This window comes from Pogona vitticeps, chromosome 4 (assembly GCF_051106095.1).
Source record: "Pogona vitticeps strain Pit_001003342236 chromosome 4, PviZW2.1, whole genome shotgun sequence".
Taxonomy (NCBI): Eukaryota; Metazoa; Chordata; class Lepidosauria; order Squamata; family Agamidae; genus Pogona; species Pogona vitticeps.
This window is the reverse complement of record NC_135786.1, coordinates 160,532,322-160,560,299: the sequence shown is the minus strand read 5'-3', so window position 1 is coordinate 160,560,299 and position 27,978 is coordinate 160,532,322. Positions and strand designations below refer to the sequence as shown.

Below are 27,978 nucleotides of genomic sequence, written 5' to 3'. Positions count from 1 at the left end.
ACGTTCATTTGTCCAAAATACTTTAGAACATGAATTAAATCAAGACATGACATATATGCTTTATCTCTATTTATACAACACATTGAAGCAGCCTATTGGTTTCCTTTATAAATAAGACCAGTGAGTAACAATTTTCTATGGGGTAGACATTATATAAAGAAAATGAATGGTTTTGACTTTTCAGTTTTCTGGATCAGGAAAAACTAACTAAAGCAGTATCCTCCCTTTCCTCCACAGTCATTTTCAAATGATATATTGTATTCCTTAGGAGATTATACTTTGCCATTTTTTTAACCTTATCAGCAAGATGCTGGGAGAAAAACAATGTATGTAAGGCTATTTTCTCCACATACTTTATATCATATCTATATTTCAGAATTAGGCACATCAGAGACATTTACTGAAAACTATGATATGTTGTTATGGAAGCTCAAAAATGTACTGCACCAAATAATTTTTGACTGGATAGACCTGTGGTGGCATCACTTTGCAACAAAGTGTGATGCAAGATGCTCAGATAATAGTGTTGAAACCTACTTAAGGAGGCATATTTAAGACAGCAGATAGTTCAGGAGTCAGTGGTGACATAAAGTTATAAGCTCTCTCTCTCTCATATAGGCATACTCACTCTCTCTCACACACACCCTCACTGTGACTTCATTGGAGTGTTTCAGTTCCATCAGATTTGTATTGATAAAGTTTTAGAAGACTACATCTAGTCATTTGCATATGTCATCACCCTAACCAGGTAACTGCTATACATGTAGGGAAAGTCTGAGATTGGCAAGAATTTTATAAGCAAGACTACATAACGCTCTTGATAATTATGAGGTAAACGCATCATCGCAATCTGGAGAAGGCTGTGCAGTTCTATGTAAGCCATATCTGAATACAGACACACAGAATTTTATTTAATTTTTCATCACATTTTATATCGAAAACTATGGTTCAAAGTCTTTCACAATGAAATTAAAACAAATTCATATAAAAATAAATAAAAACAAGGTCAGGTAAAAGCATACAAAGAATTACCATATTAAAATAAATGATAAGATTCAAACATAATATTCAAACAGTACGAGCTAGAATCCTACTGGCGTTTGGATGAGTCTTGTGTCCTTTACCACACCCAAGTGATGAAATGCTGAGGCACGTCTCAGATATTTGCCTGATCACACACCAGACTGTACAGCCAAGATGCACCCCACTACATTGTTCATTAGCCACAGCATTATACACAAACCTTAGGTGGAAACCAACACAATTCCATCCACTGAATTAAAAAGAACAGACACAGAGAAAGAAAACACTGAGGCTGGGAATCTTCCTGTCAGGAGCTCACTGCCAGCTTCCCTCCATCCACCACTATCACATTTCCATATTACTGACCTAAACACATTGTGCCAGGGAAGGGTGCAAAATATCAGCCAAGGCACCAGTCTGAAGGACTAGACAAAACCCAGAACAGGTTGAAACAGGTAAATTGATGCCAAAACTAGCAGGATGTGATACAAATATCTGAACAATATTGTTCGTTCATTAAGCTTTTGATACCCTCAGACTAACAGGAACAGCATAGAATGGCCCAGAATGGCAAATTCTGGATAGAATAAAGCAATCAAATTGATAACACATATGTGACTCGATGAGATAGGAGCAGCAAATTACAAAACATGCCCAGGAACAGCATTCCAGTAACTATTCCAGTCAGAAAATCCATCTTGTGCAAAACAGGCCAAAATGGCAACTTTTGAATGGAGTAACGTTTCATAGGGAAGGGATTTTGGCATTTTTTGACTACAAATCCCATAATTCTCCATTCTGAGATTTCAACCTGACAGACACATAAATGTGGCTCACCTGGGAGAAAGTCCTAAACTGGAATGTTTTGAGGCTTGGCTCTGCCTAGCTTCCTGTTCAGAAAGAAATCTCCCAGGACATAAGACAGAAATAAAAAAAAATGTAAAAGAACAAACGGCATAATTAAAACAGAGATGGACAGGCCACACTGTGGGAAAAGTAGATGGATGATGGAATAAAGAAATACATAAATTATGATCTTGGATCAGAAGAATATTCATTGCAACAAGAAGATTGCAACTCAGGTGGATGGACAATTTTAAAAGAACCAGCAGTGCAAGCATGGATTGGAGAATAGTGTGTTATCAAGCCAGTTCCGGGGTTTCTTAAGAAGAGAATACCCAGAAATGGTTTGCCACTCCCTTATTCTGGGGGCATTCTGGGATTGGGCCGCTTGCCCAAGGCCACACAAGCTGACTTTTCTCTCTGGAGGCACGTTCGTTCGTTCATTTAGTCGTTTAGTCGTGTCCGACTCTTCGTGACCCCATGGACCAGAGCACGCCAGGCCCTCCTATCTTCCTCTGCCTCCTGGAGTTGGGTCAAATTCACATTGGCAGCTTTGGTGACACTGTCCAACCATCTCATCCTCTGTCGTCCCCTTCTCCTCTTGCCTTCACACTTTCCCAACATCAGGGTCTTTTCCAGGGAGTCTTCTCTTCTCATGAGATGGCCAAAGTATTGGAGCCTCAGCTTCAGGATCTGTCCTTCCAGTGAGCACTCAGGGTTGATTTCCTTTAGAATTGATAGGTTTATTCTCCTTGCACTCCAGGGGACTCTCAAGAGTCTCCTCCAGCACCACAATTCAAAGGCATCAATTCTTCGGCGGAGGCACAGAAGTGAATTCTTCACTGGAGGCACAGTGGGGAATCAAACTCTTGACCTCTGGCTCCGCAGATACTAAACTACTGAGCTATCCATCTAGTATGGATTAGAATGCTGTGAAACAGAAATCTATGGACACAAAAAAGTGAGGTCTATATCTAATGCTGGATGTCAGTGAGTTAATAAAGAAGTCCCCTTTTACCTCCTATGGTGCAGGTGCATTTCCTCTTCTTTTTTACAGTGCACAGATGTCCAATGTACTCCGAAAGTCATCCTGACTCTCCATAGGAGTAAGAAAGCTGCTGTTCCCAAACTTTCATCTGCCATTGCAACCTGCAAGCATACTCAAGGAAGTTTTACGTAACTGCTGTGGAACAAGAACAATGGGAACTCAAACACAGCACATGGCAGGGTTAAAATCCAGAGATAGGCAACCTAGCATCTTCCAGATTTGGGGGGATTAAAATTCCAGTAATCACGGACTACTGGACATGTTCACTGGGGCTGATGGAAATCATAATCTAAAATACCTTGAGGCCACCAGGTTGAAAGTAAGGGCCTTTTCTTTTTCCCTTTGCCAAAAATGAGAGGCACTAGTGTGCTGTGAAATCTGGGTGGCAAATCATCCCTAATCACACAGCACAGAGTGCATAACGTAGGGGTGGGGATTCTGCAGCCTTTCACTCTCCGTGCAAAGAAACCCTCTTTCCTCCTCACAGACAGATTTCTCTGTGCGATATTTTTGTCTTGCAAAATCTTGTGGGGGGGGGAGGTTTCAGCTGTTTCATTTTTTTTCCTGGAAGCTAAAAACCAATCTGCATAGAATTATTACAATTCCTATGCAAAGTGGCATATTTCCTAGACAATAGTTTCTTGCAAAAAAAGAGGGTGGGAGGAAAAAGCAAGACCAGGAGTCTCATTTTCATTGGAAATCCAGAAATCTTGCTGTTGCAAGGAGAAATCTTGTGGAGAACAAGACATTTTTTTGAATACTCTCAACACCCCTGCTGTGCTTGTGAACTGTAATGAGTATCCATCATCACTTATGGAAGCAGCTGCAAGCCCTAAGGACAACTCCTGCTTTTGCGGCAAAGCAGGGCAGGTCTCAGATTCAGGCAAAGGAATGACAGTGTAAGAAGATGCCTTCCCTTCCCTTCCCCCAGAGGCATGCTGATTTTTTTTTTTTTTTAAGCATTCACCTGACCATTCGGCTATGGGACTGAGATGGGAGAGGAAAATACAGGAGTGGGAAATGAATGTTATGAATGGAAAGGTTTAGGAATTGCACAGGAACAGAACACTCAGTTAAGCCTGGAGTATTTGCAGTATTTTACGTGAGCAGCAATGGAAGGACAGCCAGCGAGGCGCACGGAGAAATGCAAAGTGCCTAAACTCTTTCGCTTTCGGCACAGTGGACAGACTATATCGGCCAGTGGGTCTAGTGTGACATGACAGCTAACATTCTGCTTTAGCAGAGGGTAACAATAGTGTTGTTAAGGCTTTATGCCTTGCTGGATCCAAAACTGCCTCCAATGTTGAGTGGCAGCATTACATTAGGTGTCCAGCGAAGCACTTCCAGGCTCTGTGTTACACGTTCCCTTCTTGTACCTAACGAATGCCAAGAGCTTTCAAAACACATTACCATGCAAATACCCTGGCTTCCTTTACTACACATTTATATTGCAGGATAATCAATAAATTATTATTTCAATATTTATTGGAATCCCAGAATAAGAAAGAAGACAGATTACACAAATCCATCTTGGTTGATTAATGGCTGCTCCAGCAACAGGCATACGCTGATGGAGTGGGTCAGTATGCAGACTATATTACTGAATATTTCAGCTGGGCTGTAAATATAGTATCTGTTTCTCTTAGGGACTGTCACACTGAGTGCAGTATAAAAGGCTATAAATTTCAACAGATTAATTAACTCTTTGGTTACTGGGGCTGTGTGTCACCTACCCTGGCACCTAATAAAAAATCCTTTAATGCCACGACATAAAGAAGGGCCTCTTTGGAAATGAGTTATTAACAGCATTTTGTGAATAGATGGAGAAATGGTAGCCCAGCCATTTAAGTGTCATAAAGTGCAGCAAAGGCTGCTAGAGGCCTCAGAGGGACGGCAAGCAATACCATAACAATCAAATCTGAGATGGAAGAGGGATTGAGCTGTCCACTCAGAATTTTTATATTGTCAAAGAGCAGCGAGGAAATAATGTGATCAAGAAGTGAATTAACCTTGTGTGTGGAAGGAAAGGGGATGATCTGATGGAAAAGGCAGTAAAGTAAAAATCACTCCATAACGCCGACATTGCAAGCCGGTCATGAGGGGCTTCTAATGTCTGCAGGCTCTCCGAGAACAGATCCAATCCTCTAAGTACCGGAAAACCATTACTGACATTAGGAGGGTAATAATTGGAATCCATTTATTCATACTTTTTAAGTTCTTCAGGGGTCCCACTGTTGTGCACCCACAGCACATTAATTCCAACGAACAGTTTGTCTCCAAAACCCCCATGGAAAGAGACCAGGGTAGGCATTCTTGGGGGAACAATTAATACTCCACAGTGAATGAAAGAATTATGTACATAATAAAAATGTGAATTCATTAGCCTATCATAGCCCCCTATATTTAATCCCATTTTGTGGGCAAGGTTGCTCACCATATTCCGCCCCAATGTTCTAGTGGCAATTAATCCTGAAGGACCATTACCACAAGTTACTTGATAAATCATATGTGAGGAAAGAGATTCAAGCTCAGCCACATGGAGCTGCTTCGGTCTCACTGCTTCTGCAAAACAAATATAATGAAGCCAGGATGATTAAACAAATGAAGTGTGTGTTTAGGTGTCAGCGGGCTATGCAAGGTATTGCAGAAAGAGCACAGTCCAACAGCCAATTAATACAGTGGAAACCTATCTGTGTTTGCCTGGAAGTAAATCCAAATCTGTTTAGTAGAGCTAAGTTCCCAGTATTCCAACAATGGATCACAGCCTTAATCCTAAATGGTACACAATTGATTTTGGCACATTCATAATACTGTACTGTTGACAGCTTATAAAGCTGATGGTTATACAGTGGGGTCTCTACTTAAGAACGTCCCTACTTAAGAACAATCCAACTTAAGAACAGCTCCATTTGCTAAATTTTGCTTCTACTTGAGAACAGAAATCCAAGATAAGAACAGGAAAAAAACCTTTCCTGCTCTTTTTTTAACCTTAGGTCATCTTAGGTTAAAAAAAGTTCTCCCCCTAGTGGTAGAGTACGTATTAACCAGCTTTGCATTAGTTCCTATGGGAACTAATGCTTCAATGTACGAACGCACCTCTACATAACAAAAAAACAGCCAGAACGGATTAATTGGTTTTCAGTCCATTCCTATGGGAAATTTTGCTTCAACTTAAGAACGTTTCAACTTAAGAACACCATTCCAAAACGGATTAAGTTCTTAAGTAGAGGTTCCACTGTAGTTTCTATGGACGGAAAAGAGCAGATACGGATTAAATGGTTTTCAATGCATTCCTATGGGAAATGCAGATTCAACATAAGAACTTTTCAACTTGAGAACCACTTTCCAATACGGATTAAGTTCTTAAGTAGAGAACCCACTGTATTCCATAGGAGTTATCTGCCATTGTTTTTATCCTCATGCTCTCTGTTTCCAAAACACAAAGGAAGTTCTTGAAAACGACTGAAACTCATGGCCACGGAACAGTGCAAGAAACATCTAGTTAACTATGTCTAGTATGTGGTCATACTTAGAAGTGCCACAAAGTTCTGTGAGTTGGATCCAGAGGATGGCAGCTAGTGTTTAAGGTCTTTCAGGTATTTTAAGCGGTGTATAGTTTACACACGAGGGGAAGAAACTATCTGCTGGGGTCAGACTCCAATATCTATGGAAACTCTCCATGGAGTTTCACTTTCCAGGTTCAATTTTGTGTGGAGAGTTCCTATGGCAAAAACAGAAGACTCAGCCTTTCCACTACCAAGTGTTGCTCTACATTGTGAAGCACAATGAAAACAAAGACAGAGAAGAAGCGCGACTATTAGGCTCACGCTGGTTCCCTCTTCTCACACACAGGCCCTATACACTTTAACACTCCTGAATAAGGCTTTGGGCCCACTGAAATCAATCTGTGCTTCTGATTCTGCACCATCAGACTCCTCCCCACCCCATTTTTATGAGTGCTACCTGATCTATTCTGTGCACCCAGCTCTCTGACTCTGTCAAAGGTAGGCTGGCTGCTACTACTGTATATAAAGCCCAAAGGAATTATCTCTCTGGGTGTAAGAACATACAGTATAATATGTAGGCTGAATATGTAGGTGGTTCGGTTTTTCACACCCTGTTCAGAAATGCTCATCCTTGCAATATTATAACATATGCAGCCACAGGCTATAGTGTTTCCTTTTTTTGGACTATAGTTTGAAAAATCCCCTAGCTAGCATGGTAACATTTGCAATCTCAGTGTATATGAACAGTCTATAACATGGGTGAAGCATATGGTACAGGGTATGGCAACTTGTGGCTTTTCTTTTTTCTTTTTGGTCCAGAATGCAAACATTTCTCCCACGACAAATTGGAGCACTCTCGTTCAGGGCTTGTCCACACTGTGAGATTTGGTATGGTCCAGTCTGCATTTTAAAGGTTTTTATCTTAAGTGTGATCCATTTTAACTTTCACTTGAGCAATCCTTCTGTCCACACTGGAGATTGTGCTATGGGTCCTTTTCTCCTGTGCCACAGGTCCACACAAAGCAAGGTTTACTTGGTTTACTCACAAATAAGGAAGCAGCACCAATAGCAGCAGAGGACAGCTGCAGCATGAGGGGAACACTTTGGGATGAAGGTTAGGGAGACAGAAAGGGGGTAACCCCCCTTCTCCCTCTTTCTCCTCATCCAGGGCTCTGCCAGGGCTGTGCTACCTTGTGGGGGCAGAGGCCATAAAGTCAACATAATTCTCTTTCCTGCCTTTTCTCACAACTGTCATTCAGAAGGCTAGGGTGACTTTTCCTTCAAACCAAACCGTTCCATTAGCGATCCATATATCAATTTGTATGTCAGTATGGGCAGCTCCTCGATCTGATACAAAATAATTTCCCATTAAAAAGATCTTCAGCAGAGGAGAAATTCTGGAGAAACTCTCATGGGTGAGGCTCCGGGTTCTTGTGCTTTCCTTACTTAAGAGGCAGCTGAGGAGTGCCTACTAGTGCCCTGTCTTTCGTTTTACAAACATCTTTGTGGCAGCTGGCAGCCTCCCCAGCTGGAGAACAATTAAGAAATATGTGATAGTATGAAGAAAAGAAATACAGCACGCTCTGCTACCTTGAGAGCCACTTTGGTACAGTGGATAAGAGTGTCATACTTGGACTTTCACAGGGAATAACAATTCTGAGGAAATTGGATGTTAGTGTATGGCTAGTTTCCTCTTCTTCCTGGCACTGGACCCAAGAGTGCCCTCCTTCACACCTTGCACAGGGTTAAGAGGGAAGGAGCTATATTATAAGGGTTTCAAGTAAAGACCAAATGCACAATGATTGCTCCAAAAGGTTAGCATTTGAAAAACCTGGGGAAGGTACTGAATCCTGAATGAAACCAGCAAGTACAGAGCTAAGATTTCTGTGACACTATTTTTCAAAGAAAAATTCTGATATTTTTCTTCCACTTACTCCCCCTTAGTAGTTCTAAGGTACAAGGGAGGAAAGAAAAAAGCAAATGCCACAGTTGCTGCTAACAGTGACCCCCCCCCCCAACCAGCACATTCTTCCGGGGGAAAAAACAGTGAAATTGTTGCCCAAATATCTCTGCCACAAGTAGGATAGAGAATTTCAAAATCCCATTTGTGCTCAGATATACAAACTAGAAATGGACCAACACTCTGGATTGCATGTACGTCCCATGTTATACTGCTGCCTGTTCCCTGGCTCAGCACACTAGAGGCCGACTTACAGTAGGGCATCAGAGGACACTGACTGTTTTCCACAGCGCACATTGGAGTGTCAGTCATTTATTTCCAGTGTTCCCTCTAATTTTCATGCAGGGTTCAAGCTGCGACCAGAAGCAAATGGGTGGCAATTCTGGCTCAGCTGTGCAGTCCTGATCCAGGGCTGCACAGTTGCACAGCTTAGAGGGAACGTTGCTTACTTCATACTTTGTACTTGACTTGTATCACAGTTGCTAAAACATTTGGCCATTATCTTATTACAGTACATATAATGAACCTGACAAGTCTTTTGAACCAAACCCCTAATTCCAAAGCTTTTTCTACTTTGTGAAGAAAACTACTAACAAGAACAGCAGCTGATGGTTAATATAGAAGCACAGAAGTGCAGTGATAGTATTGTGCAGCAGAGCCAATCAGCATTCTACAAAGCAATTCTAAAAATGGGGGCGGTCCCCAAAAAAAGCTATAACTTTGAAACTGGACTTCAGATCAGGATCAGGTTGGGCATAGATGTAGCAGACAATCTGCTCTTGATCTATGCCAAATCTGGGGAAGTCTGGAGAAAGATTTTTTTGAACTATGATTTTTTTAAAAAAATGCAAGCCTGTTTTACCTGCCCCATGCGGAAACAAGCCACCTTAAATTTCCCCTATTTTAAAATACGTAGTTCACACAATTTGGGGGGGGGGAACAATCTTACTTTGAACAATGTCTTCAGATATTAGTTGTTAGGGCACTATCTGAAGATACCCCATTTTGGAATAAAAAAACCAATTAGTAATTGAGAATACACATTCCTTGTGATATCTAATTTGACCCAGAGACAGAGAAATTTTCAAGCTCTGAGTTAGCTCCATGAGGTGCCTCAAGGTATACGGCCGTAAGGGATGTCTTGTGGTGATTTCTACCTGTTGAATGAGTGTCTAGTTGCTACCAGTATACTTTCCTTTTATATATGTAGGTAACTGAAGCAAATGTTATGAAGACTCTTACGAATCTGGAGGGACAGCAGGGCCAAATATGCTGGCTGAGCCTCTGTATTACCTCTGAAGTGCGGGATCTGAGGTACATGTGTTGAATCATTGTAAGATTGAGAACTTTGAGATTACTGGGGATACAGTAGACTCAGGTCAATCAAAGTAAGCTAAAATCTGAAATATTATCTTAGAAACTTTGCACAGTTCAGGAAGCTGAGGAATACCTAATAACTACATTTAAGAAAAGTTTGGTGTTATATTTGAAAGCAAAATCATTAGTCTGAATACATATATGGCAAGTGTATTTGAAGTTGAACAACTAAGAAAATACTATTTGGAGTTGAACAACTAAGAAAGTACATTCCTCCAAAAATCCTCCTTTTTATGAATGTGGGATATTGTGGTTCTGTATCCCTGATTCAAAAGGCCAAGAAATTGCTGCCCATGTTGTCAGCAGGAAAAAGGATGCCAAGCTTTACAGAGCAAAGGGCAGCCTGAATGTTGAGAACACCAATGGCAGCAGTCAAGATGGTCTTCAGGATACCATACATGAGGTGACATTGAGCAAGGGAAAAAACAGAGGCTGGCTTCTTTTGTCATCAGTTAACCAAACACAAAGCAGTAGTTAAGGCTGTTTTTCAACAAATTTGGTAGCCCCGGATAGGCGTTGTTAAAAATGTTTTCTCCCTTCCTGCCTCACAAAGCTGCAACTATGTATCTGTTTATCTGTTTACAACTATGTATTGCATTACTTTGCAATGCTCTGGCTGGTAAGCTTGCTCCATGAATGTAAATATTTGCACACCTAAAGTTTTTGCTAGATACAATTTTAGGACACTATGACTATACGTATAACATATCATTTATTTATCTATTTATTTATTTATTTATTTATTGGATTTATATCCCTCCCATCTAGTCAATAGACTACTCTGGGTGGCGTACAACATATAAAATCAACAAATTAAAATATAACAATGATATAAGACATCATAATCAAACTGATTCAAGATGGAAAAGGTAAAAAGAGTAAATCAAGTAGTGATTGTTTTACATTTATTTATATTAGATATAAATAAATGTAAAACAATCTAATAATATATTGGTCTAAATCCTATTGCTTTAGCATGGTAAATCACAGTTAGAATAGGCCCATCTTAACTGAATCAATTAAATTTATAGAACAGTGATGGCGAACCTATTGCACGCGTGCCACCACTGGCATACAGAGCCCTTTCTGTGGGCACGCGAGGCATAAGTCACCAAATTGCTACTCCCCCCTGCAGCCAAACCTCAGGAGGCGGCTGCAGCCGCGGTGCTGGTGCTTCAACAGGAGCAGGCCAGGATCCAAAGCAGCTGGTACTGGCAGCGGATCCGGAGTGGGGTCTCAAGGCACCTCCATACCCGGGATTCCCCCTTACACCGCCACTTCTGGTTCTGCTGGCGCCGTGGCATGCCGCCCACTGGGTTTATTTTTCTTCCCCCTAGTTTGGGCACTTGGGCCCAAAAAGGTTCACCACCACTGTTATAGAAGGTACAGTATAGTGGACCCAATCTAGTATAGTTTCCCAAAGTAAGGAACAGGATGTTGGCCATTATGTCGTGGTTTCTAAAGCAAATATTCTCTACCCTGAAAAAATGTTAGCAAGCCAATAAAAGCTTATCTTTTATTTTCATATTTATTCCAGTCAAATGCAAATACTTAATTCCTGCTATTAAACAGAAATTAATTCTGCTTATTTAGTCATAAATACGATATATTGCTTTTGAGTGCACTTTAGATTTACCTAATTCCCAGCTGTGAAAACTATTTGTTCCTAGCATAAAGCAAGGTAAACAGAATGGCTTGACCCAGAATATTAAGTCATTCAGCATGAGAAAAAAACTACTCAAATGTGAAAATGCCATCAATATTCCTCTAAGACAAAGTTAAGAGAAAGAATATGTCTCAAAATCCTGGAAAAAGCCATGACTATTTCATACAAATGTGTATTCTTATTTGTTAGGTGTTCAAAAACAACTAACAAAAATAAGTATGGGGTACTCTCTGTAAAAGCAGCCTAGCAGTCTTTTCCTGTCATTTTAAATGCTGATAACGTATTTTTTTAAAAAAGGAAACAAGTCTCTGTACCTTCTACTTTCTAGATGAATTCAGTTTTCTTCCCAAATAGATCTGATGTCCGTATCACCCATTCCTACTACTACTAAGCTATTGCTGTTACGATAATGGACACACCTTATACTTTTTGGCATTTCTATTCCCTCTGACCCCACTGATAACAATCAACCCCTGACCCACCTACCTATCCAAACTTGTATAAAATAATTTGCCAAAAATGAAACACCTGTTCATCAGATGCAGTAGGACACAGTTCAGAAAAGTGTATGTCAAATAACTTACACAGATCTTTAAGATGCTCTGCCTTTGTTGTTCATACTAAACATAACTCAGGGTGCAACTAAACAGTCAAGTTATCTCAGGCTGAATTGGGATAAATAAGATTGTTCAAAGTGCAGTGTACCATTCAGAGCATTCACGGACAAGCACCGGGTGGTTTCGGGACAAGAAACCTCAAAGCAACCTTATTTAACCTATTCCTTCTACTCGACTTCCATTCCTTCATGTCTTTTTCCTGTCTCCTTCTCCACCAAAGAATAGTGGGTTTTTAAAAATTCTTTATTATTAAGTAGCATAGCTGCCCAAGTGACATGGAACACCCACCAGTACTACTTTGGTTCATATCAGTGATCACACATCCTGGAAACTGAACTCAAATGCAACAATCCTACTTATGCTAAAAACAAAACAAGAACAAAAAACAGTAGCCACTGCCAGTGATCAAAAAAGATGCAGATAACCATGAGAAATGGTTCACAGTTGCCTGTACATCGTGTAGTCACCATAAACAGATCAACCCTGACCACACCAAAAGCAGTCAAAAACACAAGATAAAGTATCATCTGACTGCACCCTCATTCCTCTTTTTACTGTATACAATTTTATACTTTCCATTTCACACTCTTGTCAATGTTTGATATTTCTTCAAATAAAGTGTTGACATAATTAAGGAAGGTATAAGAATTGTGGCCCTAGAAATGTGAGATGTGATAATTTTCTTGTGTATGTAGTACACTGGAAGGCTAAGTGATATACACTTTCATGTATTTTTACTATTAAAAACTTTGATAATTTTAAGATATGCACAGTACTCTTTGCTTTTTGATTGTGCGATTTTACCAGTTTTATTCCTCTACTGAACTTCCAGGGCCAAGAGCCTGGTCTCCACAGTTCTTGTCCATCACTCTATCCACTATATCACACTGGTTATCCTTTTCAAAGCTATAAGTGCCTGCAATTTTAGAATGTACTTAAAATATTGTCCTTGATATTTTTATTCTACCTTTTACGCCTGCATTTTTGAAATAATATTGAAACCTTGCTCAAGTATATTGCCTGCATCTTAAGTTTTGCCTGTATATATTTTGGAGTGTGTTTGTTTTTCATCTGCATCTTTTCATAGTTGTGTGAATTTGGAATAGCTTTTACACAGCTTAAGTAACTGCAGCAGATAAATAAGAGCGTCTGTAACTCACAGGTTACATTTTTTTTCAACAATTTTGAATTTGTGGAATTATATTTTTCATGCATATGGAACATACAGTATAAGCAATTAGATGAATAAAGTTTATAAAGTAGGTAAGCTGATGTTGTGGATATGGATATCTACATAAAGACTTAAGAGAGTCATCACATCTGCATTTGTCCCATTGTTTGGTCTGCTGCAAGGAAGAGATGGTTCCTTCCTTTCCCCAGCAATCATATGATGTAATTTCAACAGCAAGCCAACCTGTTCCCAGAGCGTTTTTCCTGCACCTTTCTGAGCCCTTGTCAGGCGCTACTATTTTTTAGGTGCAGATAGAATTGCTGTTTTTCTTCATTTCCAGCACGTGCAATCACTGGAAATGAACCAAGGCATAGACTGGGGCTTTAAATCTGCATTTCTCTTTCAATTTCAATCATTAAGTTGCTTAAGAATATAGCCACTTGACAATATTAGGAAATTAAACACTTCCTCTGCTTTGTGGAGGAACAAAGAAAATAAAAGTTGTTTTTTAAAAATATATTAGGACACTACTGATGCACTGCATTATGGGAGAGGGGGACTTCCAGAAGCAGGAGGGGCCATGGACAAAGATTGTTTTTCTTTTCTCTTGCTTCCTTAAAGGAGCCGGACTAAATAGTCTTTTGGTGTGCATACCAGACCTTTATCCAACTTTAAGTGACCATTAGCCCACTCCAAATGAGGCTGTGTAGACAAGCCATTACTGTACTTCAGGAGTGAAACAATGGTTAGTTCTCCTCTGGAGAGATCAAGCATTCAAAACTGAAACTACTTAAATTTTGATATCCTGATGAACTTTGATATGATGGACATGGTTATCTGATCTCACACTGAAATTAACCCTAATAAGGGGGAAATGTCGGCTGTGACAAATCTCCACAAATTCAAACTATCCATGTGTGCTGTAAAGCATACAGTGCTCTGAGGATATTGTTTGAGAGGATACATTGACATTCTTCTGGGATATCAAAATTTACAGGACCTACCCACAATCCCACAACATCCCTCATTTTCTTCCAATTTATTTTGTTTTCAGTCTTTAAAAAATGTATTCAGAGGGGCATTACCCTTTTGTAATTACAGTCTATAATGCAATATTTTATTCTCTGGTTTTCATCAGCTTCCTCAAAATACCATTCTTCATTTAACAAAGAAAAAAAAGGCTTTTCCCTAGAGCAGGGATGAGTAACTGTGGATATATGTTTTTTTGGACTGAAATTCCTATAATCCCTCACACTCTCCTACACTGGATAAGGAGCTGATGGAAGCTGTATGCAAAATGCATCTATATTTGCATATACTGTATATTTGGAAAAAGAGCTCTAACTAAGCATTCATTGCGGTTGGATCTGGCACAGGACAAACTTTGAACTTGCTGGATCTATTCTTTAAAAACCAAAATTCTGGGCTTCCACCTGCTGATGTCAGTGCAAATACAGTACTGGTTCACAGACCAGATCCAAAATTGTGATTTAGTGAAGGTTTATATGTTTGAGACATGACTCCATATCTCGAACATATAAACCTACATTGAAGACAGCACAGATCTAACCATTTAGAAGTTCTGGACTCTCTACTTTCCAAAGAGTTTGCTGTTGCTGCTTTTGCTGTTATCATTAATACTGTACTGTATAACCATTACATGCTATCAAGTCAATTCCAGCTTATGACAACCCTTTCCAGGGTTTTCTAGGTAGAGAATACACAGAAGTGGTTGACCATTCCCTTCTTCTGAGGGCATCCTGGGCCTGTGCACCTTGGCCATTGACTACACAGGGTGGCTCTTCTCCTGAGGAGCACAGTGGGGAACTGAACTCCCAAAAGATACCTAAACCAAAAGATACCTAAACCACCAGCTGTTACTATTAATGGTAAGAATTATACTCTGATCTACTGCAAGGTAACCCTTACAGAAAACCATGGCCCACCCCTACATTAAGTGAGATATCCATGTGCAGAAGAAAGTCACTTTCAAAGACCGTTTCACCATCCTTTCACACAGTGAATTCCTCCTAAGATGACCCTTGCCAACTACAGCTATCAATAAATCACAATTGGTTTGAATCACATTTATCAATTGGGAATACTTTCAATCAATCAAAATGTTTTTGTTTTATTAATTTAACAAATTAAATTTGTTAAATTAAATTTCATACACCCCGAGTGCATGAAAAGCTCTGCAGATAATATTTTAAATTATTATCTGTAGAAAAGCTTTACAGATAATATTTTAAAACTGTGGACTCCCCTTTCTTTTCCACGGGCCAAACAGCGATCGCAAAGAGTCCCAAGGAAAGGGAACAAAAAACAAATGATCGCCCGTGGTCATTCAGAAATCCCAGTTAAGCCCAATACCCTCAGAGAAGCGTGTACACGATTAGGTCTGAAGGCAACTGGGTCTACGGCTGGAAGGTATATGGAAAAGTTACATATATAGGACACTTAACTTTTATTTTTAAATTTGGGGGACTCGAGGCAACAGGGAATAAAAATAGGTGAGCCACGTAGCCGGAAAGAGGCACACAATGAAATCATGTAGTCCATTATTTTTTTAAAAAATGAAAGCACCCGAAGCATTGTGATGAGTGAAATGCGCCCAGGTAAGGAGATCTCTCCTCGAACCCACGAGGTACACACACGCTCGGTACCGCTGCCGCGCCTCTCCCGGGGCGACGTGGCTCGCGCGGATGCCGCCCCGCCCTTCCCTCCCCTCTAAGGCTTTCTAGGCACAAGCCGCCCTCGCGCTCCCCGCTAGATCGGCGGCAGCGAGAGCGACGTCCAGCTCCAGCCCTCGCGCTCAGCCGCCCAGGCCTAACCAAGCGAGCACCGATCCCACCGATGCCGGCAGCGGGCGACTCGAGGAGCTCGGCGCTCCCCGCCATTTTGGGCGCTTGAGGGGGGGAGGGATGCGGAGTGGCGGCAGCGGCCGGAGCCCCGTTAGCCGGCCTGCTGCTTTGCCTTGCCTTGCCGCCTCCTCCACCCCCATCTGGGCCCGGGCAATCCATCTCTCCAGACTCAGGTACTGACAAGTCTTCCCCCGCCCCGCCCCAGCCTTCGCTTAGGTGTGGAAAGAGGGGATCAGCAGAAGGGCTGCTTCCGGGAGGAGATCGGAGGGGAGGGGAGGGGCTGGTCTCCACCGGGCCCCGCCCTCCCCGCTCCCCCTCCCGGGAAGTAGGGGGCTTCCCGACACTGCCTCCCTTGAGGCCAAGTTGCTTTCTTGGCTGATCCCCGCCCATTTGCAGGATACAGTTTTGTTTAATTTTGTCCTTCACTTAATTCATTTTGTCCTTTCGTTTATCGGCTGTGTTGATGTATGTGCATCTGTTTTATTTTATATGCAGCAGAAAGACCAGCTATTTGAAATTCATCATCATCATCATCATCATCCAAAGGTGCAGCTACCTCACGGCTCACATCCTGTAAATACATTTCGAAGGAGATTTGGGTGAGAAACGGAGAGTGGTGTTAGGGAATTGCAGTGTTTTCTTGCAGAAACCTTTTTTAAGTTTGTCAGGATGCCCCTGGAGTCAGGTAGGTTTTGCAGCTCCTTGCAGTGGCAGTAGAAATAGAGGTACTGTATCGCTTCAAAGGCTAATGGATTTGTGTCAGTGTGAACTTTCTTAGGTTGCAGTCCATTTTCTCAAGCACATGTCGCCTTATATTTACATCATACAGGGAGCCTTATATTTATGCTACAGGTTTACATAATACAGTACTGAGTACATAATAATAGGGGGAGGACCACTTGGAGTGTGAAAAGGGGATGAGGGTTTCATTGTTAATAAACTTTTGAAGTGACAAGGGTATTTTAAATAAAGTAACAAAATATTCAAAGTATTGCTTGTATAGGCATACTTTTAGACTAGAGAGAGCAATCAGCTTGTCTGTCCCTTGACAACCAGGGGTGCACTGCTGTGTTTGAGGTACAAATGTATTGGGCTGTTTGGTGAGGGCATGAACTATCCTAAGCAGTAGTATTGGGGTAGAGTTGGCAGAGAAAGTCAATTCTGAAACCAGTCTTTAGATTGCTGGGGATGTCCTAGTCCCTTGTGCTACAGCTAATGCAGTATTAAGATTCCATCCGTTTCAAGCCTCTATGTATATGATTTATGTATGACTGTTTCAAGTTTCAGTATTAAACAGTTTTAGGTGCCTCTGTTGTGAATTGACATGGGTTCAATGCTGTGGTGATTGGCAACTAGGCAGCTGCTTGGTGGTTGGTTGGTGTGATTGGAATTTTGGGGGAGCGCAGTTTTGAGAGTTGAGATTTGACTCTCTAGAGCAGTGGTCCCCAACCTTGGGCCTCCAGATGTTCCTGGACTACAACTCCCAGAAGCCTTCCACACCACCTCTGCTGGCCAGAGTTTCTGGGAGTTGAAGTCCAAGAACATCTGGAGGCCCAAGGTTGGGGGACCACTGCTCTAGAGTAGTGGTTCCCAACCTTGGGTCCCAGATGTTCTTGGGCTAAAATTCCCAGAAGCCTTCATTGGTTGTGCTGCTCAGGATTTCTGGGACTTGTAGTCCAAAAACATGTGAGGACCCAAGATTGTGAACCAGTAGAGAGAAAGTCAGTAGAAAAATTGAGATATGACTATTTAGGCAGAAACATTAAAAAATTTGAGCAGACTGCTGAAAGAAAAGTCTGTTTGAGAGCAGTAGTTTGCAGAAGAGTTTATGAAGCGAAGTCTCTATGGTAGCTAGAGTGTATATGTAAGGAAGACTGAGAATCTGTAATACAGTTATTTTGACCTCCAAATGTTAAAAAATTATACAGTGGTGCCCCGCATAGCAACAATAATCCGTGCAGCAAAAATCATCGCTATACGGATTCGTCGCTATGCGAAAAGAAAGCCCATAGGAATGCATTAAAACCCATTTAATGCATTCCTATGGGCAAAAAACTCACCTTAATGCAAAAATCCTCCATACGGCCACCATTTTCGCTGCCCGGTAAGCGAGGAATCTGGGCAAAAACACAGTGGGCGGCCATTTTATTTACCCGGCGTCCATTTTGGAACCGCCAATCAGCTGTTCTAAAAACATGGCTATGCGAAAATCGGTAAGCGAAACAGCTTACCGATCATCGCAAAGCGATATTTTACCATTTAAAACATCGCAATGCGATCGCAAAAACTATTGCAAAAAAATCGTCGCTATGCGGATTCGTTGTTAACCGAAGCGCTGGTTAAGCAAGGCACCACTGTATTTAGATCTGTTTTTTTAGATCTCACTGTTGTTTTAACCCATATTGCTTATGTATAAGAACTTGCCTTTTCCTTCATACCTGTTACTTACAGAGCATAAATGAAAATCTTGTTTGATTGTTTGAATCAATCTCTATGGAATTAAGTATAGGGAACCCAGAGTGTTAACAAAGGAAAAGACACCCACATCGTGTGAAGCTATTCCTTACTACTAGGAACACAGAGTTTTATTTTGATTGAGAAACACTTTCACAGAACACCTGAATTACAGAACATTATAGAATGTTTCTGGAATACCACTTTAGAGTGAAGGAGGCTCTGGCTGGGACAGTATAAAAGAAACAACCCCAGAATACTTGGCAGGTTATTGTGGGGGTGTGGTTCTTACAGTTTAACACCTTGCCTAGTGTCACAAAGGACTGATGACTAGGATTTTAGGCATTAAAGGTTATAAATAGGTGCCTGAGTGGTACCTGCAACAGCGTGAGGAGTGTGTAGCCCAGCTAGCAGAAATATTAGTGGAAAGTTCCAACTTATATGCTGTTTTTAAGGTCCCAGATTCACATAGCTGCTGATGTTGAAGCCAGTTTAGTTTCTTAAATGCAGATAGTGCAGTATGCAAGTTGTTTTCAAGCTCCTCCTCAGCTAGCAGTTTGGAATTTATGGCCCATCTCTTAAAACAGAGGATAGTGGGGCAATCTGCCTTTTTGAAATGCAAAGAATTTTTTTTTTTTGGCTAGGAGAGGAAAGATTGTCCAGGAATAAGGCCATGTCTCTAACAGAGTTGGGATTGGTAGGCATCCTTCAGTCTCAAGAGACTATGGTAATAGAGGTCTTGAAACAGCATCTAGTGTGGCTCAGAAGGCCAATTCGAGAGTGACAATCCCTTCCACACTGAAGACAAATACAATCTGTCCCCTGTCCAACTCCCTGATTTTGCTGGTTTCGGGACTGCTTCTTTGCCTCGGTCTGCTGAACAAGTGTCTCTCCAAATTGGGAGAGGCTGTGCTGCACCACCTGCCTCCAGGCTGAATGCTCAAATGTCAAGGTCTCCCATCTGTTGAAGTCCATTCCTAAGGCCTTCAGATATCCTTGTATCACAGCTGTGGTCTCCCTCTGGGGTGATTTCCCTGCCATACAGGATATTTTTTGGAATCTGACCATCAGCCATTCTCATGAGATGCCCGAAGCAATGTAGACATCGCTGTTTCAGTAATGTATACATGCTAAACATTCCAGCTCGTTCTAGGACTACTCTGTTTGGAACCTTGTCCTGCCAGGTGATGCCAAAAATGCATCAGAGACAACGCATATGGAACGTGTTCAACTTCCTCTCCTGCCACACACAAAGTGTCCAGGACTCACTGCAGTACAGGGGTGTGCTCAGGACACAAGCTCTATAGGCCTGGATCTTGGTATATGGCATCAGCTTTTGTTTAGCCATACTCTCTTTTTGAATCTAGAGAACATGGTAGCTGCTTTGCCAATGTGTTTATCCAGCTTGACATCAAGGGGGGGGGGCAGAGATTGTTGCGCCAAGGTACACAAAATCATGAACAACGTCCAATTCTTGTGTGGAGATAGTTATAGAGAGAGATAAGTCCACACCCTGGCCCATAACTTGTGTTTTCTTCAGGCTGATTGTTAATCCAATATCTTGGCAGGCCTTGCTAAAACAATATATAAGTTGTTGGAGGTCTTCAGCAGAATGGGCAACAATAGCTGCATCATCCGCGAAGAGGAAGTCCCGCATGCATTTCAGCTGGATTTTGGTCTTTGTTCTCAATCTAGAGAGATTAAAGAGTTTTCCATCTGATCTAGTCTGGAGATAGGCACCTTCCGTTGTGGTTCCAAAGGCGTGCTTCAGCATGACAGCAAAAAAGATCCCAAATAGTCGGCACGAGGACACAGCCCTGTTTCACTCCGCTTTGGATGTCAAAGAGATCTGATGTTGAGCCATCAAAAACTACAGTGCCCTTCATTTCCTCATGAAAGGACCTGATGATGTTAAGGAGCCGAGATGGACATCCAATCTTGAGAAGTATTTTAAAAAGACCGTCCCTGCTAACCAAATCAAAGGCCTTTGTGAGATATACTGTATGAAGGCCACAAAGAGTGGCTGTTGTTGTTCTCTACATTTCTCCTGCAGCTATCAGTGGGAGAATACCATGTTGATTGTGGATGCGTTAGCTCAAAATCTACACTGTGATTCTGGATAGACACTCTGTAAGCACCTGGAGCCTCTTCAGCACAACAAGGGCAAGCAGCTTCCCTACAACGCTGTGAAGAGAGATGCCATGGTAGTTATTGCAGTCGCCCCTGTCTCCTTTGTTCTTATACAATGTGACAATGTTTGGATCCTTCATGCCCTGTGGTACTCTACCTTCCTTCCAGCAAAGACAAAAAAATTCATACAGCTCGGTGTTGATGATCTCTTTACAGCACTTCAGCACTTCAGCAGGCATGTTATCCTTCCCAGGTGCCTTGCCGGGCACGAAGGAATCCAAGGCTGCTTTTATTTCTGCTAAAGTTGGTTTGCTGTTCAACTCTTCCAAGACAGGCAGGCGCTCGATGTTATTTAATACCTCTTCGGTTACTAAGTTCCCTCTAGAATATAGAGTAGTGCTGCACCCAGTGTTCCATCTGCTGTACTCAGTCCTGGATGATCACACCTGTAACAGACTTCAAAGAATCAGATTTCTTCTGAATCGGATTTAAAGCCTGCTTGAGATTAGGAATTTAGTTAAATGACCAGGAACAGTCAGGATAGAAGGCTGAGTGAACCTTGAGCCGGCTACCTGGGATTGAACCCCAGGTCGTGAGCACAGTTTTGGCTGCAGTACAGCGGTTTAACCACTGCGCCACGAGGCAAGGAATTCTACCCAGAGATGTTGCTTTTAAAAACATTCATGCCTCATCCCAGTACCTCTGCACTGAGATACAGTATTCCTGTAATTAATGAAAGAAGAAAAAGAATTAGAACTGAAGGTTGTCATCTTGTTGCCAATTTACATTTGCATATGAGAAATCACTTACCGTATTTTTCGCTCCATAAGACGCACCTTTCCATAAGACGCACCAATTTTTTAGGAGAAGAAAACAGGAAAATATAATCTGTTTTCTTCGCTCCATAAGACGCACAGACTTTCCACACCCCTGTTTTGTGGGAAAAAAGTGAGTCTTATGGTGCAAAAAATACAGTAAATCTTGTGGGCAAATGAGTACTAAGTCTTGCCCTTCATTAATAAAGTACTGATTGTATTTCTTCCTATGTGTCCAAGCAAGTTTGTGCCCAAGATTGCACTTAGCTTGTCTTTAATAAGTAGCAATTTGCTGCCAAGATACAGTATATGTAGTTTTCCTTATGCACAGATAAATCAGCAATAGGATTCTAGTATGCAAAGATAAATCAGCAATAGGATTCTTTGATATAAATATAAAAAAAATTGATGATGAGGGTAACAGAAAATAGTGCAATGTTTTGATAAGTTGTGTTTGAACAGAGATAAGTCAATTGGTTTTATGTCACTACTGATCTAAATGCCCTCTGCTTTCTCTTGAATGTTTGCATTATTGTAACAACATCATTGTCCCAAGCATGGAATCTAACAGGTTTTTAATGTCCTGTCTGAAGATTTAGTGGTGGGTAAAATCTTTACTTGCTATGAATGGTGTTATACTCCCATAACAACAGAAAACACAAAGTTATATGCCAAGTTTGTTGTATTCACTGTTTGTTTGTAACTATGAAAGGGTTTTGTATTTTCATCTCAATCTTACTGAAGATGTTTGTAGGTCACAGCATGAATGAGAGTGTTTCTACATGTGCGCGCAGAAAACCACATTGCTCATTACACCTTTATCTGACATTTAGTGATGTTGGTATCAGCATCTGTTATCAAGAAGTACTTGCATAGCAAATGGACTGTGGTTTTGGCAGCTTACTAACCTCTTCTGCCACAAAGGTACTATGGTTACTTTTCTGCCACGAGGAATGATAGCCGAGTGTCCTTAGGCTTTCCAAGAAAAATGCTTGATCTTGTACCAAGTATGCTTCCAATATCTTAGATCAGTTACATCACATAATCTATTTATAGATGTGCTATAAATGGCTATCTTACTGCTTTATTTGGTTTAACAGGATGAAGAGAAAATGCAGGCTGTGTGTTTTTATATGCAGGAAGCTGGCATTGGAATGTACATTGAGGAGAGTATAAATTCCAGCATCCTGTTGCAGAAATCTATGCATGCAAGATCATTTGCACTGCATTTTCCTCCTTCAGGTCACCTGTCTTTTGTATAAATGGTCACATGACAGGTCACATGCCTGATTTTACCACCAGTGCACAGACAGTTGTGCAAAAAGAGCCCAGCAGAAGTGCTCTGCAATTCCCCTGTGACTCCACATATTTCCCCATGAGGATTCTCTCTATTGTGTTTAGCCAGAATCTGTGAATATGAGAAGCACACCTTTGAAGCAATTGGTGTAATAAATGGAACCAATTACCTCAAGAGATAATGAGCACTCCGACAATGGGAGCATTCAAGAGAAAGCTAGACAGCCATCTGCCAGATATACTTTGATTAGGATAACTGCATTGAGCAGGGGATTGGAGTTGATGGTCTTATAGACCCCTTCCAACTCCAGTATTCTATGAAGTGTCTGAAGCAATGTATGGTTAGCATTTTCAGTTAGGCATTCTGTCAGATAAATGCCTTCCTTCCTTCCTTCCTTCCTTCCTTCCTTCCTTCCTTCCTTCCTTCCTTCCTTCCATCCATCCATCCATCCATCCATCCATCCATCCATCCATCCATCCATCCATCCATTCTTTCATCCTGTTTATATATTTATTTGTAGTGTGACCCTAGCTAAAAGATAGAATACAACATCATTTAAATTCTCATTGTGCCATGTACTTACAGATGGGAATGTGTACATAGTCCCTGGTTTTTCTTTTTGTTTTTTTAAAAATTAGGCTTTCCACATTGAACTACGGTGGGGGGGAAATCCTCATATTTACTCTTTGTGCATGTATACAGGATGACTCTGCAAGCTAGCATATACCACCAGGAAAAAAAACTGTTGTGCACAAACATATAACTACTTTGACTTGAATCTTTCCTTTCCTGATGCTCATACATTTGGGGGCTATTATGAGAAAATGCCAAACTAACATGGGAGTGTTTTTCTAATCTCCAGACAAGGTCTTTTGACACATTGAAAGCCAATTCTTGAAAAGTTCTATGGGCTGAAATTTAGCTGACAAATGTATATGTACAATTTCTGTCAATGCCCTGGTGTTAATTCTACACTGTGGTGTAGTAGTGAAATGTTTGGCCTGAGAGACCCATGTTGAAGTCATCTACCACCACCACCGTGAACAATGAAAATCACTGGATTATACTTGGACCTGTCACTCTTTGTTCATACATGATATAGCTTAGTGGATTGAAGCATCTGGGACAAAGATTTCTAAAAAAATCTTTTTGTAGCTTAGAGTGAATCAGTTTAAAATTAACTGTGGTGCTTGGAGTTGGGGAATAGAGTGGTTTTCAGTTAAATGCTGTGTGACCTAAATGGTTGTGATTCAGTTTTGTTTCTTTCAGTTTCCAAGCTAAGAAAATACTTTATCGCCACCGAATGAAGCAGACTGAGAATCATGGACCTAAAATTCAATTCCTCCCGGAAGTATGTTTCTATCAGCATTCCTTCAAAATCCCAAGCTATGTCTCCACACATCAAATCAGTCGATGATGTAGTCGTCCTTGGCATTAATCTCAGCAAATTCAACAAGGCTACCCAGTTTTTCATTTGCGTTTCCGGAGTCTTTTTATTTTATCTTATTTATGGTTACCTGCAAGTAAGTGCTACATGACATTGTTTGTATATGTTTGGAATGCTTCCTCATGGAAAAGGTTCTTGCAGATAGAAAACTATTAGGGAGATAGTTCCAGCGTAACCTTTTTCCTGACAGGGAGTTTCCCTGTGTGTTAGTATTTGTGTGGGGGTTTGGAGGTGTATTATGTGATGTTGTTGGTAGTGGTACAGTCTAAACATGGGCTTGCCACCTCAGCAAAGACTAGATATGCATGGCTAATTTTTAGGTTACTCAAACAAGGCACTCATGACATTAAGTCTGAGAGCCTGGTGAAAATTGCTTATGAGTAAATTCCATTGACATCCATAGGATTTGTCTGTAACTGCACCACCAGTGATACAAAAAGGGACTTCCACTCTGTGCCAATGTACTGATACCCATTGGAATTTATTTTTTAATAGAAGGCTCTCACTAAATTGAATGAATAGGCAGCAAAATGGCAAATGAGAATATATGAAAGTAAGTATAATGTGGTGCACATTGGGGTTTTTTGTCCCAGTTTTGCATAAACGGTGATGGGGATTGAACTGTCTCTTAGTACTTAGAGAAATGTCCCATCGTGTGTAGATTCAATAAAACATGCAAATTATCAAGAAAAAATGAAAGTGAAACACTAGTAAAACTTGGTCATATTACAGATGTATATAAAGGCATGAATAGTGCACAGTAGTGCCTCGCAAGATGAACGCCTCGCTGGACAAAAAACCCGCAAGACTTTTTTGCAACCGTGTTGGTGACTCGCAAGATGGCTTCTTCTATGGCAGTGCTTCGATAATTTTTTCACAAGACCAGTGCCTCGCAAGATGAAAAAAATTCATTCATCTTGTGAGGTTTCCCATAGGAATGCACTGCAATGCCTTCCTATGGGAAACCACTTTTCGCAAGATGGCACTACTCGCAGAACGAATTACTTTCATCTTGCAAGGCACCACTGTATTGAGTTTTGGTTACTTCATCTCAGTGGTATCATATGAACTATGAAAAAGGTGTAACAATAGGCAACAAAAATGAAAGGGAGATTCTGCATGCGGCCCCCTCAGGGGCATTTGTGCTGCACACCATCCCCAGAGTATTTCTCTGCAGGAGGTTCTAGGAGTTGTGGTTTTCCCATTACACAGGTTGGGGGACTCCTTCAGCTCACTCTGGCTCAAATGAAACCCCCAGATCAAAACCAGAAATGGACAGCCAGGCCTTTCAGTGCCTGGTGTGCCACTTCACAGGTGCTGGAGGCCAATATTGTCCCCCAGTCCTGCTGAGCTTGGCCATCCCTGGTCTAAACAATTGAAAGGAAAAGCTGACACAAAGGTAGGTGGAAGAAACATCAATAATTGAAGATATGCATATTGCACCGTTTCACTGGCAGAATGACATGAAACAACTTTTAGTGGAAGAGAAAGAAGAAAGTGCCAAAGCAGATGCAGCTGATAATGAAGAAGACAAAAATCATAACAGCGGAACTTTAATGTTGATAATAAAGACACTGAAACAGTTAAAGATCAATGATCAATCCAAATGGAGACTGCACCCCAAAAATCAGAAGACAGACTATGAAGGGCAGCAATGAAGGAATTATTAAAAATCATCAAGTGTAAAGATGTATCACTGGAGACCAAGATCATGTACACTACTGTATTCCGGGTGATCACTATATACTGGTATGAAAGCTGGACAGTAAATAAAGCTGACAGGGAAAAATTGTTTGGTTTGAAATAGGAGAATTTTGCAGATACCCTGGACCACCTGAAAGATGAGGTAAGTGGATTCTAGAGTAGATCAAGCCTGAACTATCGCTGGAGGAAAAACTGATGAAACTCAGGCTGTCCTACTTTGGGCACATTGTGATAATGCAAGATTCAGTGGAAAGGATAGCAATGCTGGGAAAGGTTGGGAGCAGGAAAAAAAAGAAGACCCAATACAACATGGATTGACTCCCTAAAGGCTTGGGTTTACAAGAGCTGAGCAGGGCTGTTGAGGACAGGGCATTGTGGAGATTGCTCATTCCTAGGGATGCTGTCACTCAGAGGCAGGTTGGCAGCACGTAACAACAGCAGACTCTTGCCCTGACCCAACTTTGTGCCAGCGTAGTAGCCATGTCCCTAAACTGGGAGAAGACTGGATCTATCATAATTGGGTTCTTCCCTCACTCTGGCCTGACTCAGCCTCCTTTCTGGCTCTTGTTCTGACATACTTTACCCAGCAGAGCAGTTCTTGCCAGGAGATCCCTCTCTTGACGTATCCCTGATACCAACTAGCAAGAAGCAAGTAGAATTCTGCAGGCAGAAAGGAATTTCTTTTGAGGGAAGGAGCTTCTGGTTATTGGAAATCCCATATAGCTGAGGGATCTTGAGTTAAGATTGCACTGATAATTTTTTTAAAAAAAGGAATTACCGTATTTTTCGCACCATAAGACGCACTTTTTCCCCACAAAACAGGGGAGGTGGAAAGTCTGTGCGTCTTATGGAACGAAGAAAACAGATTATATTTTCCTGTTTTCTTCTCCTAAAAAATTGGTGCATCTTATGGAAAAGTGTGTCTTATGGAGCGAAAAATACGATAAGCAGAACCATGAAAATGCCAGTGGTTATATAATAGCCAAGTGGAATTTCCCTGTTGAGAGGCAGTATGCATCTGAATACCAGCTGCTGGTGGCCAAAAAATGGGGTAGGCCCATTGCCTTTGGACACATTACAATAGCCTTGCTACTGTTGGAAACAAGATGCAGGCCTAGATGGGTCAGATCAAGTAGGAGTTCTCCTGGTTTTTGTATGATGATGCTTGGATGCCGCTCAGGGTTAGACAGATAGAGATATCACTTCTAGAGACTTGAACCTCACCTCATGGGCCAAAAAATACCTCTCACTTTTCATGTGCAAAATGTGGATATTCATCATCCAAGCATATGATTAAAACTACAATTTAACTTGATGTGACAATTGGCTGGATTTATTCAGCTAAGAATTATGCAGTTTCTATTTCTGACATGCGAAACAGATAAAAGTTCAATATGAAGAATGTAATTTCTGGTGAAAGTAAGCTAATGTCCGTATAGAAAATATTTATAATAGAATGTGTGTTTTCCCCACAGGAACTAATTTTTTCAGTAGAGGGTTTTAAGCCCTTTGGATGGTACCTTACATTAGTGCAATTTGGATTTTATTCCATTTTTGGTCTCATAGAACTACAGCTTATCCAGGACAAAAGAAGGCGGTAGGATATGCTTTACAATTTTTAATTTTAAAAATATTGTGTGTGTTAAATTTGATTGCATTGAATGAATGTTTACATATAAAGCTGGGCTTGATCTACTAACCTGTGTTAAGGTGGAAATGTGTAGCTTGCAGTGGGATGTAATACTATTTCCAAAAAAAATTCCTTGATTACCAAAGTCTCATGAGACTTGGAGAGTTATCAACAGTTAACGGGTTGTCCAAAAGTAAGTGGGTGCGGAGTAGAAATTTCTGTCCTGTTCCTTAATGTGGGAGGTGTCTCCATGTAAACTGTGCCTTTAGGTCCCGAAATCAGTTAATGGAATACTTTGTGAAACATTCTTTTAGGATTAGGTTGCTGAAGAGCTAATGCTTGCAAAAAGTTGGGATTAGGGATGGGCACTGTGATGTGCACCCACTTTCCTGCGTGCCCCCAGGTTGTTTCACTAACCCAAGGTAC

General features: G+C 41.1%; 1 protein-coding gene across 4 annotated transcripts in view; it reads left to right on the top strand.

Annotated features, from left to right (window-relative positions):
• Positions 1-16,109: 16,109 nt before the first annotated feature.
• Positions 16,110-27,978, top strand: part of SLC35B3 (solute carrier family 35 member B3) — a 30,185-nt gene continuing 18,316 nt past the window's right edge. For 2 of the 4 annotated variants that reach the window (XM_020797111.3, XM_072998604.2), the window contains exons 1-4: positions 16,110-16,248; positions 16,571-16,674; positions 24,041-24,294; positions 27,398-27,519. In XM_020797111.3, the coding sequence (XP_020652770.2) occupies positions 24,094-24,294; positions 27,398-27,519 (323 nt within the window). In that variant the 5' untranslated portion in view covers positions 16,110-16,248; positions 16,571-16,674; positions 24,041-24,093. Of the gene's footprint in view, positions 16,249-16,536; positions 16,761-24,040; positions 24,295-27,397; positions 27,520-27,978 lie in introns of those variants that run through there. The other 2 variants (XM_078393427.1, XM_078393428.1) reach the window with 2 other exon arrangements.